General features: G+C 49.2%; 1 protein-coding gene across 12 annotated transcripts in view; it reads right to left on the bottom strand.

The window, feature by feature from the left end:
• Positions 1-1,710: 1,710 nt before the first annotated feature.
• Positions 1,711-13,481, bottom strand: part of PFKFB2 (6-phosphofructo-2-kinase/fructose-2,6-biphosphatase 2) — a 17,181-nt gene continuing 5,410 nt past the window's right edge. Inside the window, exons 12-17 of one of the 12 annotated variants that reach the window (XM_074893873.1) lie at positions 12,828-12,890; positions 12,169-12,242; positions 10,248-10,439; positions 9,350-9,394; positions 8,690-8,755; positions 5,816-8,050 (exon numbers count right to left, since the gene is read on the bottom strand). In XM_074893873.1, the coding sequence (XP_074749974.1) occupies positions 8,729-8,755; positions 9,350-9,394; positions 10,248-10,439; positions 12,169-12,242; positions 12,828-12,890 (401 nt within the window). In that variant the 3' untranslated portion in view covers positions 5,816-8,050; positions 8,690-8,728. Of the gene's footprint in view, positions 1,802-2,120; positions 5,463-5,815; positions 8,051-8,689; positions 8,756-9,349; positions 9,395-10,247; positions 10,440-12,168; positions 12,243-12,827; positions 12,891-13,481 lie in introns of those variants that run through there. The other 11 variants (XM_074893871.1, XM_074893875.1, XM_074893872.1 and 8 more) reach the window with 11 other exon arrangements.

The raw sequence follows: 13,481 nt of genomic DNA, 5'->3' as shown, positions 1-13,481 counted from the left end.
TGGAATTTAAGTGCAATTTCAACTAACCTGGCACCCGTACAGATAGCAAGAGTCCTCTCTGACTTTGTTATCCAGGATCATCATTTATGAGCCTAAACCCTCCCAACGTTATGTACGCTCCTACCTTCCTCCTGGAAATCAGAGTCTTTCTTGATGCTTTCTGCCCTAAACCTAACACTCCTCATGGCTGCTTCCCTTCAATCCTTGTTACAGCTCTTGGTTTAATTTGATTTAATTTTTTCCTGCTAGAGTTGCAAGAAAGCTCCAACCCAGCTCCTGAGAGCAACATCACCTGAAGCTGCATGGCTCGAAGTTGTCTTACCTGGAGGTCTGGCAGCAGGAGATGGAGAGACCCGGCGTGTTCGGCTCTTGCAAGACAAAGTGATGACTGTCCTTGCCCAGTCCCCCCAGCACTAAAGGAGGCGTTACAATACGCCCACATGCTCAGATATGGCTCCGTGCAGAAAAGTTTGAATTCTGCAGAGACCAGAGTTGTGTCAATTAACCCATAAATCATTAACCCCTCCCCTGAGCAAGAAGGAAGTAGTTTACTGAACCCACAAAAGTGAAACGCTAGAAAACTGAATGCAACCCAAGTAGATGTTGAAATTGTTTGTTTTCTGTGGGGACCTGCCAACTCTTTGTTGAAATGATCTTTGCTGAGCAGGATGGTGCCCATTCCACTGTGCAGCAACGGCACCCGGCCGGTGCTGGACCCCAGGCGATGCCCAGGGACCTGGGGCCTACAATGGCCTCCTCAAGAGGGCTGCTTCACCCTGGGGCACGTCAACCATGAGCTGATCCCTTCTGACCTCAAAAGCCTATGGCCAGTGTTCAAAATATGGTTTCTTCAAGCAGCTCCACATAATCCCATTAAAGCAACACCAGCTGGAGCTCAGGAGCACACAAGGTCCCAGGCAGCACCACTCAGAGCTGAACAACCCAGCTCCATGATGGGAAAACCCAGCTGCCCTTCGTCTCACTGAAAGCTGTTCCCGAATCCAGCTGCTGCTGGTGGGTCATTTTCCAGTAATGAGTTTTGGCAGAAGTTGTAACCATTTGCTCCTTTTGCACTTTGGCTCCAGGGCTTCATCCAGGCTTGAATCACCAGCAAGAACCTAGCAATGGCCTTCTTACCCTGGGTTGTGCTTCTCACAAGTATCTGAGGGGTTTTCCCAGAAAAATTTACCATCTCCCTACATCAAGTGGGATATACTACCTTTCCGAAGTTCACCTGAGTTCATTCCAAAACACAATGAAACAGATTCAGTTCTTGCTCTGTAAGACACAGCGAAAGGCTGCTCGCCCTCGCCCCACGAGCAGGGGCTTGCCCACAACAGGCCCCTCATCGCTCCTGAGCAGGCACTGACCTCCACTAAATACTTACAAGAATCCAGTTAATCGCAAACACAAACATAGGCTTTCTAGATTTATTTTTTTTCCAGGTGACTCAGAACAAGCTAGTTTGTGTGCTGAAAAATCAGCAGCTTGCCCGCGGGCACCCAGGAGGTTATTTAGTAGCTGCTGTTATTTAGGGGTGCTCACAGCCACAAGCATCAGCCAGAGCACAGCAACACCAAAAGCTGTCCCCTGCTCCAACGGCTGCTAAACACCCCTAAGACCTCCTCAACCCGCAGCTTGCAGCAGAATAAACAGGAAAAAAGGGTTTTCCTTGACCATATCCAAGGTCACTTCTCTCCAGGCTGCAGCTGGCGACTCCCTTCAGGACCAGCTGGTTTCCAGCTGCAGATGCTGGAAAATCACAGTCATACCAGTTGCTCCTCTTGACTTTTTTTTTCCCCTAGAAAAAGACATGTGCTTTAAGAAGAGCGTTCCTACCCTAATAGCTCCACAGAAACCCTGAAAATCTGAATTCTGGTAGCTCCAATAAAAACACACTTAAAATTGATGAGGGAAGGGAAAGGCAGCAGTAGCTCTGGGGTGCAGGATTCACCATTTCCAGCTACATTCCCACAAGCCAGAGCTACCTGCCCTCCCCTGCAGACCCTCTTCCTCCAGACACTTTCCACAGCCTCCCTGAATTCCTCATTGTCTCACAAAACCAGCACACAATAGATAGTTACAGCAAACAATAATGGAAGATAACAGAGGAAAGTAGATCTATTTTTTTAAAAATCTCTTTATTGTAAATGAATGCTCATGGGATATTTATGCTCAAGTGCACAGAGTACAGAACATACAGCACAAGTTTACATACACTGCATTTTTTTTAAACCTAAAAAAACCATTAGAAAGCAGTAGTGTAGCAAACCCACAAGTAGACGCGTAACATCTATCTCAGTAAACACCAAATACAGAGACAGCGCTCAGAGACGGGAGCAGCGGGACAGGAGGAGGCAGCCCTGGCAGCACTCGCCCAGTGCCCTGCAGAGGAGCACGGGGTGAGGGTCTGGGCAGGCGGTTCCTGGAAGCGCTGGCAGCGAGGTCTCTCCTCCCAGGGCTGCTCCTCGGCCCCGCAGCAGCCGGGCTTCCCTGTCACCCACCGCCGAGCTGCCGGGAAGGGGCCGCCTTGCAGAGGTGGCAGCTCTAACGCCACAGCGTACACAAACTCAAGCTACCCGGCCTGGTTTTAAGCCTTTTTCCTCACTTTCTAATTTCCCCCATTGCTGGCAGCAGAGGTGAAACAGGTGTTGCCTGAGCGATCATTTTTCTCTAGAATGACAACGCCAGGCTGCGGCTCGGGGACAGCGACACAGGTCCCGCGGGTGGCCCTGCCACTGCTCACTGCAGGGGACAGCAGCCACCACCACCTCTGCTGACAGAAACGGAGAGAAAGTCAGGGAAATACAGAAACCCCCCCAGTCGCGGTGCAGTGCTCAGGAAGGCACCAAGCCCGCTTCCACACCTCCAAATTCACCACCTCTGCCTGCTCAGCCCAAGGCACCAGCGCCGGTACGACTGACAGCACAAGGCACTGCTAATCCTCAGTTCAGGTTCATTGTGTAATCGTTGTTTATTCTAGGGTATTTGCATGCACGGTGCCATGGAAATCAGGTGATTTCAAGGAAATACCTGGCACAGGGACCCACCAGCCTGTTTGGGGCTGGGGAGACACGTGGGGTCACTGGCATCATCCCAGCCCGGCCACCCCTGAGAGTTCAGGGCTCAGCAGGACCCTGGGACCTGTCATGTCAGGTATGATCCACCTGCACAGCAGCGATGAGGATCACCAATCTGCTGCTGCTCTGCTCTATTGAAAGTTAAATGCAGGAGAAAAAAGGCTATAGTTAGGCTTTAACTAAAGCACCGAGGCACAAATGCTGCTGTCTGCAGAGACAGCCGAGAGGCTCCAGTCCACGACCCAGCCAACGCGGCCAAAGGACCCACTCGATAGGAATAAGGGACCCACAGTCAGTGATCCAAAACTGCAGACCTGACTTTTAGCAGTGATTAAAAAAAGTTACGACTGCCGACGTATTAGCAGCTACATTCATGAATCCTGGCAGGTGAAAATGTATATTCTGTCTCCTTACAAACATTAACTACTCAGTGATGCAAATATAATTAACTCTTGAGCAAGTTATTACAGCATATTGTGCTTAAACATCCTACAGTACATTTCTACTCCCTTTTCCCCGTCAGAGCAGGAGGTTTCTCAGTAGGAGAAGCCAGCCCAATGCAGTGCGGGTTTGTGCGTTTAGAGCATTACTGGAGAGTGACAGCAAGTATTACCATACAACAGGCTATAAATGTCTTCCTTCCACACTTTCTCTCTTTTTTTTCCTGGCTTATTTCTCAGCACTTAAAACCAAAGAACAGACAGCACAGCTCTTGCAGAAGGCTGCAACAAACCTGTGCCCTGGTGGGAACAGCCCAAAGAACAAAACTAATAAAACTCAGTTTCTCACTCACTGAATTTCATTCCTCTGTGGAGCAATGGCTTTAGATCAACACACACTGCTGCCCCTCAGAAATCCTGAGGATTAATGCCTGGGCCTTCGCCACGGCCCTCTCTACCCCAGCTTTAACAAATTAAAGTTCTTGGAGTGTTTAAAACAAGAGGTTTGAGCTCAAAATCCCCAGGTAAACCTCAGGCTTTGGGGGTGTTGAGCTCCTCTGCAGCCAGGACCAGGACGCCAACGTTTCTCAAGCACAGATCCCTACTATGGGTATGGCCAACATTTATTTACATATTTAAAATAAGCAACCTGTGTCCCAGAAGTTGCTCGTATAAATCCTGGAGTCGCTGGAAACAGCGGGCACAGAACAGCCTCCTCTTTGTACCCAAATGCTCCTTTCTTCACCCAGCCTGAGGATTTTGTCCTTATTGCAAGAACAGTGGGAATGGGGTAAAATGGAGTTTGGCAACACAAGTCAAGACTCGTGGGAGAAAACCGTAAATCTGGGGTTTCAGTGGGGATTTAAGTAACACGCAGCCATCACACGAGCTGCGCCGCAGGGGAGTTTCACCATCTATACACTAAACACTAAAGCAGCTTAAACTCTATTGAAGGCAGCATTATACATCAGTAACGTTCACAGCTTATTCATGGGCAAGTTTAAAAACTTGTTGTGGACCTAAAATTTGGTACATGAAAAAGACAACTGGTAAAAATCATCTGCTTCTTGCAAAGCCAGCACACGTGGCCCTGCTACTCCCAGACAGAGCAAAGCAGCGCTCTGATTTTCTGTTGTAATAGATAAAAGCGTCCACAAAACCCAGGAAAAATGAGTGAGAGGATGAGGCTTAGATCAGGGTGCAACACTAAAGCAGGACTTGAGTTCAGATTCAACAGCTACGCTGTTGCCAGAGAGTGACAGGAGCTTTTATTCCCTTCTGCCCCTCACAGGAGACGTCCCGCAGGATCTGCTGACCTGACGAGTGCCTTGTGATATACCTTGTGCAAAAAAAAGCCTTCCTGAAGCAAAGGAACAGGCTCAGATCTCAAACCAGCAGTCCTGAAAGCAAAGTCAAATGGTACCTGGAGTACTTTCGATGGTTAAACAGACACAGTAACTACATTTGAACTTGGAAACAGTAACAGTTAAAAAAAATTGGGGATTTGGTTCGGTAACGTGTCTTCCAAAGAAAAGTTGTTTCAGCAAGTATGGATATGACCATTTTGTCCTCTCATACACTACAGCTAATTCTGCTATCTAACCAGGAGGAAAGACGTGGGACGCTATGTGAACACCCCACAAAGCCCCGCGATACGTTAGCGCACAAGTATTAAAAGCAGGTTGGAAAAAAAAAAAACAAACCCCACTCCGTAATAAATTTTCTCCAATCTCACTGACAGACATTTCAGCATTCAGAAAGAAAAGACACAGACAGACTCTAAAAAACACATTTCAGAGGAGAGTACTGGCCAAAGCGGCGTGTGGCTCACTGTGCTCCGGGGATGCTCGAGTCCCATCCGCAGGGCTCTTCCCAGCCACGGAAATCCCAGCCGAATTCGAGATGAAAGCACAAACCTCTACACCGTTAAACCAGCCATCCTCTACAAATAAGAGATAAATGGTACAGGTCATGCCACGGGTAAGTCAGGAGATGGTAAAGCAGGGAACAGCAGAGCTCAGCTCAGTGCCGGGGACAGACAGACACACACTTTGCAGCAGCCAGGTGGATCCAACCAGCTTCACACAGTTGTTCTACGTGACAGCAACCATCTGAGGATTTACTCATTCACTTCTGGCCGAGCAAATAATGAGCTGCTTCACACTCTGCATCGTCATTTAACTTCTTGCAAAGCTCTGCACAAAGGGTTTCCCAGTCTCAGCCTGAGACCATGCAAGCTCAGCTTTTCTGGAGTATCTCACAGGACAGCAGGCAATAACAAAGCAGGCTGGTTACTCAGGGTTACTCACTTTTATTTATCTTCTCCATAGGAAAGTACACTTCCAGGACAAACGTAAGAAACATTACAGCAATAATTTTGCATATCAACCACAATAAATACTTATAGTTTTGATAAAACTCCTTCCACTGCCTCACTGAGGGTCCAACAGACAACAGGAACACACTCAGGTCAGTACAAGTGAATTATACGTCTACAAACGTGCGATCACACAAGTTAAAATCTGACAGCCAGGATTTCCCACAGCTGCTGTTCACGCCGTGTCTCGGAGCACAGAAAATGCTCGAAGGGCTCCAGTCGTGCAGTGCCCAGTGCCCGCTCTGCCCGGCTGCAGCGCTTTGAGACTGCAAACTGATGTGTAAATCAATATGGGCCACTGGTCCTGTTACCTAACCAGCACTGTTTTGCAATAAAAAAAACAAACGGCACAGCTATGGAGCCAATTTGCTGACAATTAACAGCAGGCATCAACACTTGAAATCCAACAGTCAGGAAATCCAGACCCTACATATTTTCTATTTACAACTAAAAAATAAAAATTTATACAGCTTTCCTGACAATGACACTTAAAAAGTAACTATTGTCAGACAGAGATAACCTGGGACAGCTGCTCACGTGCTACGTTCTCAAGCAAAACACCAGCACTAAGAAGGAAGAAGGTTTGTGCTGGAATCAAGGAAGTTGGACCAAGTTACCTCCATTTATCTGAAACCCTCCTAGGAAGTCTGTGCTATTTAAACATAGAGAAAGACACACTTAGAGCGCAGCGTTAGAAAACGTAATTTTGCAAAGCTGGCATATACATTCATTTTCTAAACACACAGCTCCTTTCGGCTCAGAGTAAAGGCAAATCCAAAGGGGTGAGACTTTGATTTTTAGCCTATGGGTAATTTTCCTCTGATTTGATTCTAAATTAATATTACTCGCTATAGGAAAAATGATTTATCACATTTATCAAAAGCTCCCCCAGCTCAGGTTCTTTCTCCTTTTCCCCTCCATCTTCAGCATGAAGGCCTCTGAAACCCAGTTGCTCTGGGTTTCAGAGAACAACTTCAGGGGAAACGTGCCCTTTTTGCATTTGCTGCGGGTTGGAACATTCCCAAGTTGTTCATCCCGACGTGGGAGATGCTCTACAGCAATACCTGAGCTTGATGCTTTGTGCGCTCCCGCGGCTTTGGCAGGACAGTCAGTAAGAAAACTCTGCAGCATTACTAAAAACGTTATCACCAACTAGAGATTAGGAGGCAGAGGCACGTAACTTTAGGATCGATCCCATACCTTTGTGTGCTATGACTTGTGTAAATACCGGAGGCGGAAAAAGACAGAGCAGTCGCACTGAGAGAACTGTTGGAAGAGCTTCACTTCAAGGACAAAGTGCAATTAAAGGAAAACAACGCACATCCAAGCAGCCAAAATACATTCAAGCAGGAGTTCCTCAGGCCCAGAGGGATGTGCCCTGCGCAGGGGCTGCACCTTCCTCGCCTGGAAGAGATGAGCCGCATCCTACGGCGGCGAGAGCTGCGCCCCATCGCTGCGGGGACCACCCTGCCGCAGAGAAACGGGAGCGAGTTTCCCCCCCAAACCTGAATCCTCTCTTAACACCCAACGTCTGGAAATGGAACCAGCTACCGCTTTCCTTCCTTGGCACTAAACCCAGCTCTCCCTTTGATGCCAGCGCACCAGGAGTGAGAGGATTTGCCCAAAGCCCCAGGGCAGAGGCACGGAGGGAGCAGAGCTTTGCCGAGAGCACGAACAGGTCAGCAATGACCCCGGCAGCCCACACGCAGCGACCCAAAGCCTCCGAGGACACAACCTGTGCCTCCTCTGAGCCCACCCTTAGGTACCACCACCCTTGGGTGCTCCCTGGCACAGGCTGCTGCTCCCATGGGGCGAGACCACCACGCTCCCAAACGTGGGGGGAAGCAACCGGGGCCCCCAGACAGAGCACCTAAATTGCAAAAAGCTTTTACAAGACAAAAAACCACCAGCGTTGCATATACTGCGTGAGGTGAAACACCCCATAAGCCAAGCGAGGGGTTGCGGCGGGGTCTGCCAGAGCCACCAGCGGAGCAGGGGTGCGGGGCCAGGCCTCGGGGCCAGCGGGAGCACGGCGAAGCGACGGCATCTCTGGCCTTTCTGCGGGGGGTGACAGCCAGGGTCTCGTCTGAGCCCCTTACTCGGAGGCTGAGAGGGAAGCCAAGGTCTCACGGGTGACGCTGGCTGCTGGGTCCCTGGAGAGGGGGGACAGACAAGGACACGTTCTCCCCTGAGCGTGGGAGAAAGACAGTCCTGCTCTCTTCGCCCCCATTCAAAGATGCCTCCAAGGGGACGTGATGGTGAGGACTCCGTGACAACTGCCACCCACACAGGAAGGTTTATCCTCCCAGTTGCTCTCCAAGGACACGCTAAACCCACCCAGCTCTCCCGAGTCATGGGGAGCTGGGGCTGAGCAGCACCACTCCCATCCAGGCTACAATCCAGCAACTCCTGCAAAACCCCTGCAATCAGTAACGTCACCGCACCTCATCCTGGGTGGAGAGGAGACGTACACGGGAGCCAGCACTGCTCAGGACAAGCTACGTGGCTCAGCCCAGCAGCACCAGTGCAGAGCTGCCCCACCTCCTGGTCCAGGGACAGAGCAAGCTCGGGGTGAAACGCACTTTTTCAGGGAGTCAGCACAAGCACAATGCACCAGTAAGTCCAGCTGGAGCCCCTGGATCAGCGGGCTCAGCCTGGGAATATATTCCTCCTGCACTGAGGTCCCCCTAATGACAGGTTATTGTACAGCAAAAGACTTCCTTCTACTCCAGGTGTCTGTCCTTCCCCAAAGTAGTTTCCATGCAACATTAATCAAGAGAAGTCCTACTTACTAAACCGAAAGAGTACATAGAAGCTGCTTTCAGTGGTACTCACAGGCAAGCATTTCCCCCTTGAGGCTGCAAAGGAAACAGAAACAGCACAGGATAGCTCATAGTGCATTTTAAAGGAGATGAGAGTAAAAGCAGCAAAGCAAATGAGGAAAGAAGGGAAGCAACCCCAAAGATTTCACATTATGGGGCTTAGGGCAGGCTCAGGTATCCCAGCAGGAGCTGGCACAAGGCAGGGACATCGTGTGCTGCGGTGCCCGGCCACCTCCTCCACTGCTCAAGGGCTTAAGGGCTCCACTCAGGCAAGAGGTCCTGGGAGAGCGTGATTCCCCACCCGCCCAGCCCCAGAACCCAGGGTTTCCTAAATGCTCCTTCATCCCAGAGCTGTCAGTGCTTCCACGTGATGATTACAAGGGTACATCCGCAAACAGGGAGCGGTGAGGGTCGGGATCCCCATCCCGGGGCTGCCCAGATAGAGACACCCACAAATTAGGACCTCGGGCAGCCAACGTCCTCTCCAGCTGAGACTCCTCATCCAGAATTGGACCAAACCCACCCCAGGGCAAAGCCAGGTCTGGGTCAGCTCCCCCCAGAGCCCCAGGATTTTGGGGATGCCTAAGCCTCAGGCTCTTCACTGAGTATGAAAACACCAGCAATGCTCACCCGTGCTGCATCGGCCCTTCTTTCACTCCCTGGACACTTACTCTGCTAACAGAGAGGAGGAGAACGAGAAGCTGGGCTCACTGAATAGTTTGGAAAACATTAACCTCTAAAGTATGCAAGATTATTTTCTTTTTAAACAGCTTTGGTAACACAGGCTGTCTCTGCATGAGGGGCCCAACCAAGACAACCTCAAAGCCCCCCACACCTCCTCTGACAGGCAGCAGCACGCAGCCCGCTCTGCCTGTGCTCTCCCAGGCACAGAAAAACTCCTAATTTAGCAGAAAAACAATCTTAAGTGAGCAAAGAAACAAAAAGGGGCTTCACATCCAACACTGACAAGGACCTATGTGCTTTTAAGCCAGAAGAAATGCCAAGCACCAAAACCCAAGCTGCTTTATTTTGGGCACCCAAAGAGCCCAAACTTTGTTCAACCAGCTGCTGTCGTCAGGATCTGCAGGGAAACAGGCACCGACAAAATCACAGACGCAAAGATTTCCTACCAAGTCGTTCTGGGGCTAGAGCAACACTTGGCTGCAGTATCAAATTAGGACAAAGAGGGTATATTTAACTCTTTCCAATCAGGTTTTTGCCAGAAAGCAAGATACTACCCAGAATTAACCACCCTGCCAAAACCCTACTGTGCTGATGGAAACTTGCCTGCATGGAGCCCGATTCTGAAAGCCTCTGGCACCACAATTCTAGTTTAACAGGGTAATGGGGTGAGGTTTGGGTTTTGTGGGTGTTTTTTTTTTTTTTTTCTCTGAAGGGAGTCTAATCCAGAATGATTTTCATGCAGGAACAGATGGTGTCCAAGACCATGGGAAGGGTCTGTATTTCAGAGAGGACCACCGACAGCCTCGGGTGATGGTGGGGAGGGGGAGCATAGGCAAGGTACCACCTGGACACCGACTTGCAGCTGCGGCTGGTCGGCCCCATCTCGAGCTTCCAGGGACGGGAAAGGCCCCAGCGTGTCGAGAGGTTTGCTCCCAACGCTGTAATGTCGTGGGCGCTTTACTGTGTCCGCGCTGGCCCGCGGCGTAAAGCTGTTTCTTCTCATCCTTACGGGGGTTTGGCTGGCGGGAAGGTTGTTCTGATCCCAGACGGAGGGTATCGCAAGGAATGAAAAGGGGAACCACAGTTTAAATCCACATCACACGCCAGCACACACCTCTGGCATCCCCACCCGCAGGCACCCCAAAGCTCCCGGCAGCCGGGGCCGCGGCTCAGTGAACCCCACATCCATTTGCACCGGCACGACCGCTCTGTGCCTTCCCCAGCTGAGCACCAGCGGTGGGAAACGACCCGTTCTGTTGACTAAGCTGGCTGAGAGTCCACTGAAAAGTCTGCTTTTTTAGCAGTTTTACTTCCCTTTGGGATTTTTTTGCTTAGGTGGCTTCTTTCAGGTTTTTTGGGTTTTATTCTTTTTTTTTTTTTTTCCTCCCTGCAATCAATTTGGGGGGCGGAAATAAGCAAACAGAAACCTTTCCTTTCTCTGTGTTTCTTCTCCCCCAAAGCAGCTGCATTGCTCAAGTAAAACAACAAACAACAGAAACAGCCTCCGACTTCTCTGAGCGGGCAGCAACGATTTCAACACGGGCATCGCGCTGCCGTTGCAAAGCGATGAATGCCCGACTGGAAACCACCAGCACGAGACCAGCCACAAAAAGTCTTGCTAAATATCCTCAGTTTAGCATTTTGCAGGCAGCTGGATTCAGCTCCACAAACCCTCCAGCCACAGATGCAGGTTCCTAGTTTCTCCACCCCTTGTTTATGGTCCCTCGGCACAGGGACAAAAAAATAACCATATCCCAGGCAATCAGCCAATAGCTCCTTATAAAATATGACGACAAGAGGCAGCTAAAAGCCTCAATGTACCAAAAGAACTTAAAATGCAATGCACTTAGATTTCCCGTGAGCTAGCACAGCAGAGATTTGGTTAGTGCTCTTTAATTGGGGGAGCTAATTACAGGCAATCACAAAGTGGCATTCCCTGACACATCAGTCCCTCTGCAAAACAGTGTTTGCAAAGCGAACACCTAAAATAGCAGCAGCTTCCACAGATTTAGCACATAATTATGTGCTCTGCTGAACAAGGTGGATGGCTAAACAGTTATTTAAGTAATGGGAGAGACAGGACATCATAAATAAAGCTAGGCAAAGTCTGAAGCGTTTCCACTGCTGCTGTAAGAAGATCCACAGTGCAAGGGAAATAAATTGGACCCATCTCCTTCTGCTCTGATACATACACAGAGTTTCCACAGTCTTGCCTTGCACCAAATACTTGTCTCTGCAGATTTCTTGTGTGTTTTACAAGGGAAAAACCTCCAACTCCTCCCAGACCCCAGCCTCTGGCAGCCAGCCTGATGCCCCTGAAGGCTGAAAATGCTGCCGAGAGCCACCGAGAGCCCCCCTCGGAGCCCAGCCCTACCCTGTCTGCAGCTTTACAAAGAAAAAGCTCATCAAGACAACGAGAAAAATTCACTTTGAACATTTTGGCAAGTCTTTTTGAAATCCTCCCAATTAATGCAAACGAGCATCAACAACAAATACTTCGCTGAAAACGAGACCTGGAATTTAAAATCTATGTCCTAAATTTGCCCATTCTGCTTCCTGCAATACCTCTGAAAAACGTCTCCCCCTGGCCTGGGAAGCACACTAATTCAGTCTACAATCAATTCTGCTTTTGAGGATTATTTCTGAAGCAAGTCTTGCTGGTCACTGAAAGCAGTCAGCCACTTCTAGCAGATATTTAAGAGTGTTTCAGTTTAGGTACTGGTTTTTGAAAAGAGAAAAAGCCAGGGCTGCGCAGCCAGACTTACTGAGTTCAGAGAGGGTTTGTCACGGTGAGTGTTCACTGCTTCCACATTCAGGGTAATCGTTTCCACTTTACAGCCTTTACCAAAAAAAGAAAAAGAAGTTTATATGAGGATGGGTAATGTATTAAATAACGATTTTTTTTTTTTCAAATATTGAAAATAGCATGGAAAGTGAGCAGGTATCAATCTGTTATTTTTTTTATTTTTTAAAAACAAAAGAGCTTATAAATAAACAGTTCAACCTACTAACAGAATTTTATACTTTAACTACTCTCTGGCTTTGAACTTCACTGCAAGAGTGCAGCCCTGTGGACTCCAGGTCTATACAGAAAAGCCATTTTTAACCGACTGCACCCCAGAGCCAAACTTTTTGGAGGCACAAACAGCAACAGCCTTCTTCATCAACAAGTGAAATCCACAGACAGTTATCGCTTGTTTAAAAGAGATGCCACGGGAGAACACCCCCACATCTTCCCTCCCACTGTTCCCACAGAACCCTCCCACTCTCCAGAACCTTTTTACATGTGAAAAATATTACCAGAAGCTTTTACAGCACGTCTGGTTGCTGCCGCACACGGACACAAACTCGCCCATCAGATCCACACACACACACAAACCAGGAGAAGAGGAAAAAAAAGAAAAAAAAAAAAGAGAGTATTTACCGTACGCAACAGGTGTGAGTTTGAGGATGGTGTGGAGGGGGCAGCGCAGGTAGGGCAGCTCGTCTAGGAGAGAGGCAAGGCGTTATGGGGGGTTATGGCTGTGCCAGGGCTGCCCATGTCAGCCACCCCCCTCTCCCCAGACTTCATGTGGGACCGTTCACCCAGCAAATATTGGACACCAACCACACAAGTGCCTTGTGCCCACGCAGGAGGTGCCACAGCCCCCCGCCCCGGGCCCCTCAACGCTCCTCCCCAGCCCCGCAGCGGCGGGACAGGATTGTCCCCTCCACTTCCAACGTACGGGGCCAGCCAGAGGAGACCCCTCCAGCAGCACACAGGTGAGAAAGCACCACAGCAACAGCCACCACGGACCCATGGGAGTTCTAAATAAAACTTTATTAAAAGTTTATTAACTTTACTAAAAGTTTTATTAAACTCCTGTAAAGCTGCAGCTTCATAACGGAGTTTGCAGCAGACTGGACCTAGCTTCCAGGCAAATATGCCATGCCAGGGATCAGCATTTCTCAGAGATGGAGCACTACTGCCAACCCTTCCAGGCTACTGATGCATCAGAAAAAACATTACATTTAGAAAAAGATTACATTAAAAAATAGTCCCCTACAGATTACGTCAGTGCTACCGGTGAAAACAGCT

This window comes from Strix uralensis, chromosome 24, assembly GCF_047716275.1.
Source record: "Strix uralensis isolate ZFMK-TIS-50842 chromosome 24, bStrUra1, whole genome shotgun sequence".
Taxonomy (NCBI): Eukaryota; Metazoa; Chordata; class Aves; order Strigiformes; family Strigidae; genus Strix; species Strix uralensis.
The sequence above is the reverse complement of the archived record's forward strand: the minus strand, read 5'-3'. Positions and strand labels throughout refer to the sequence as shown.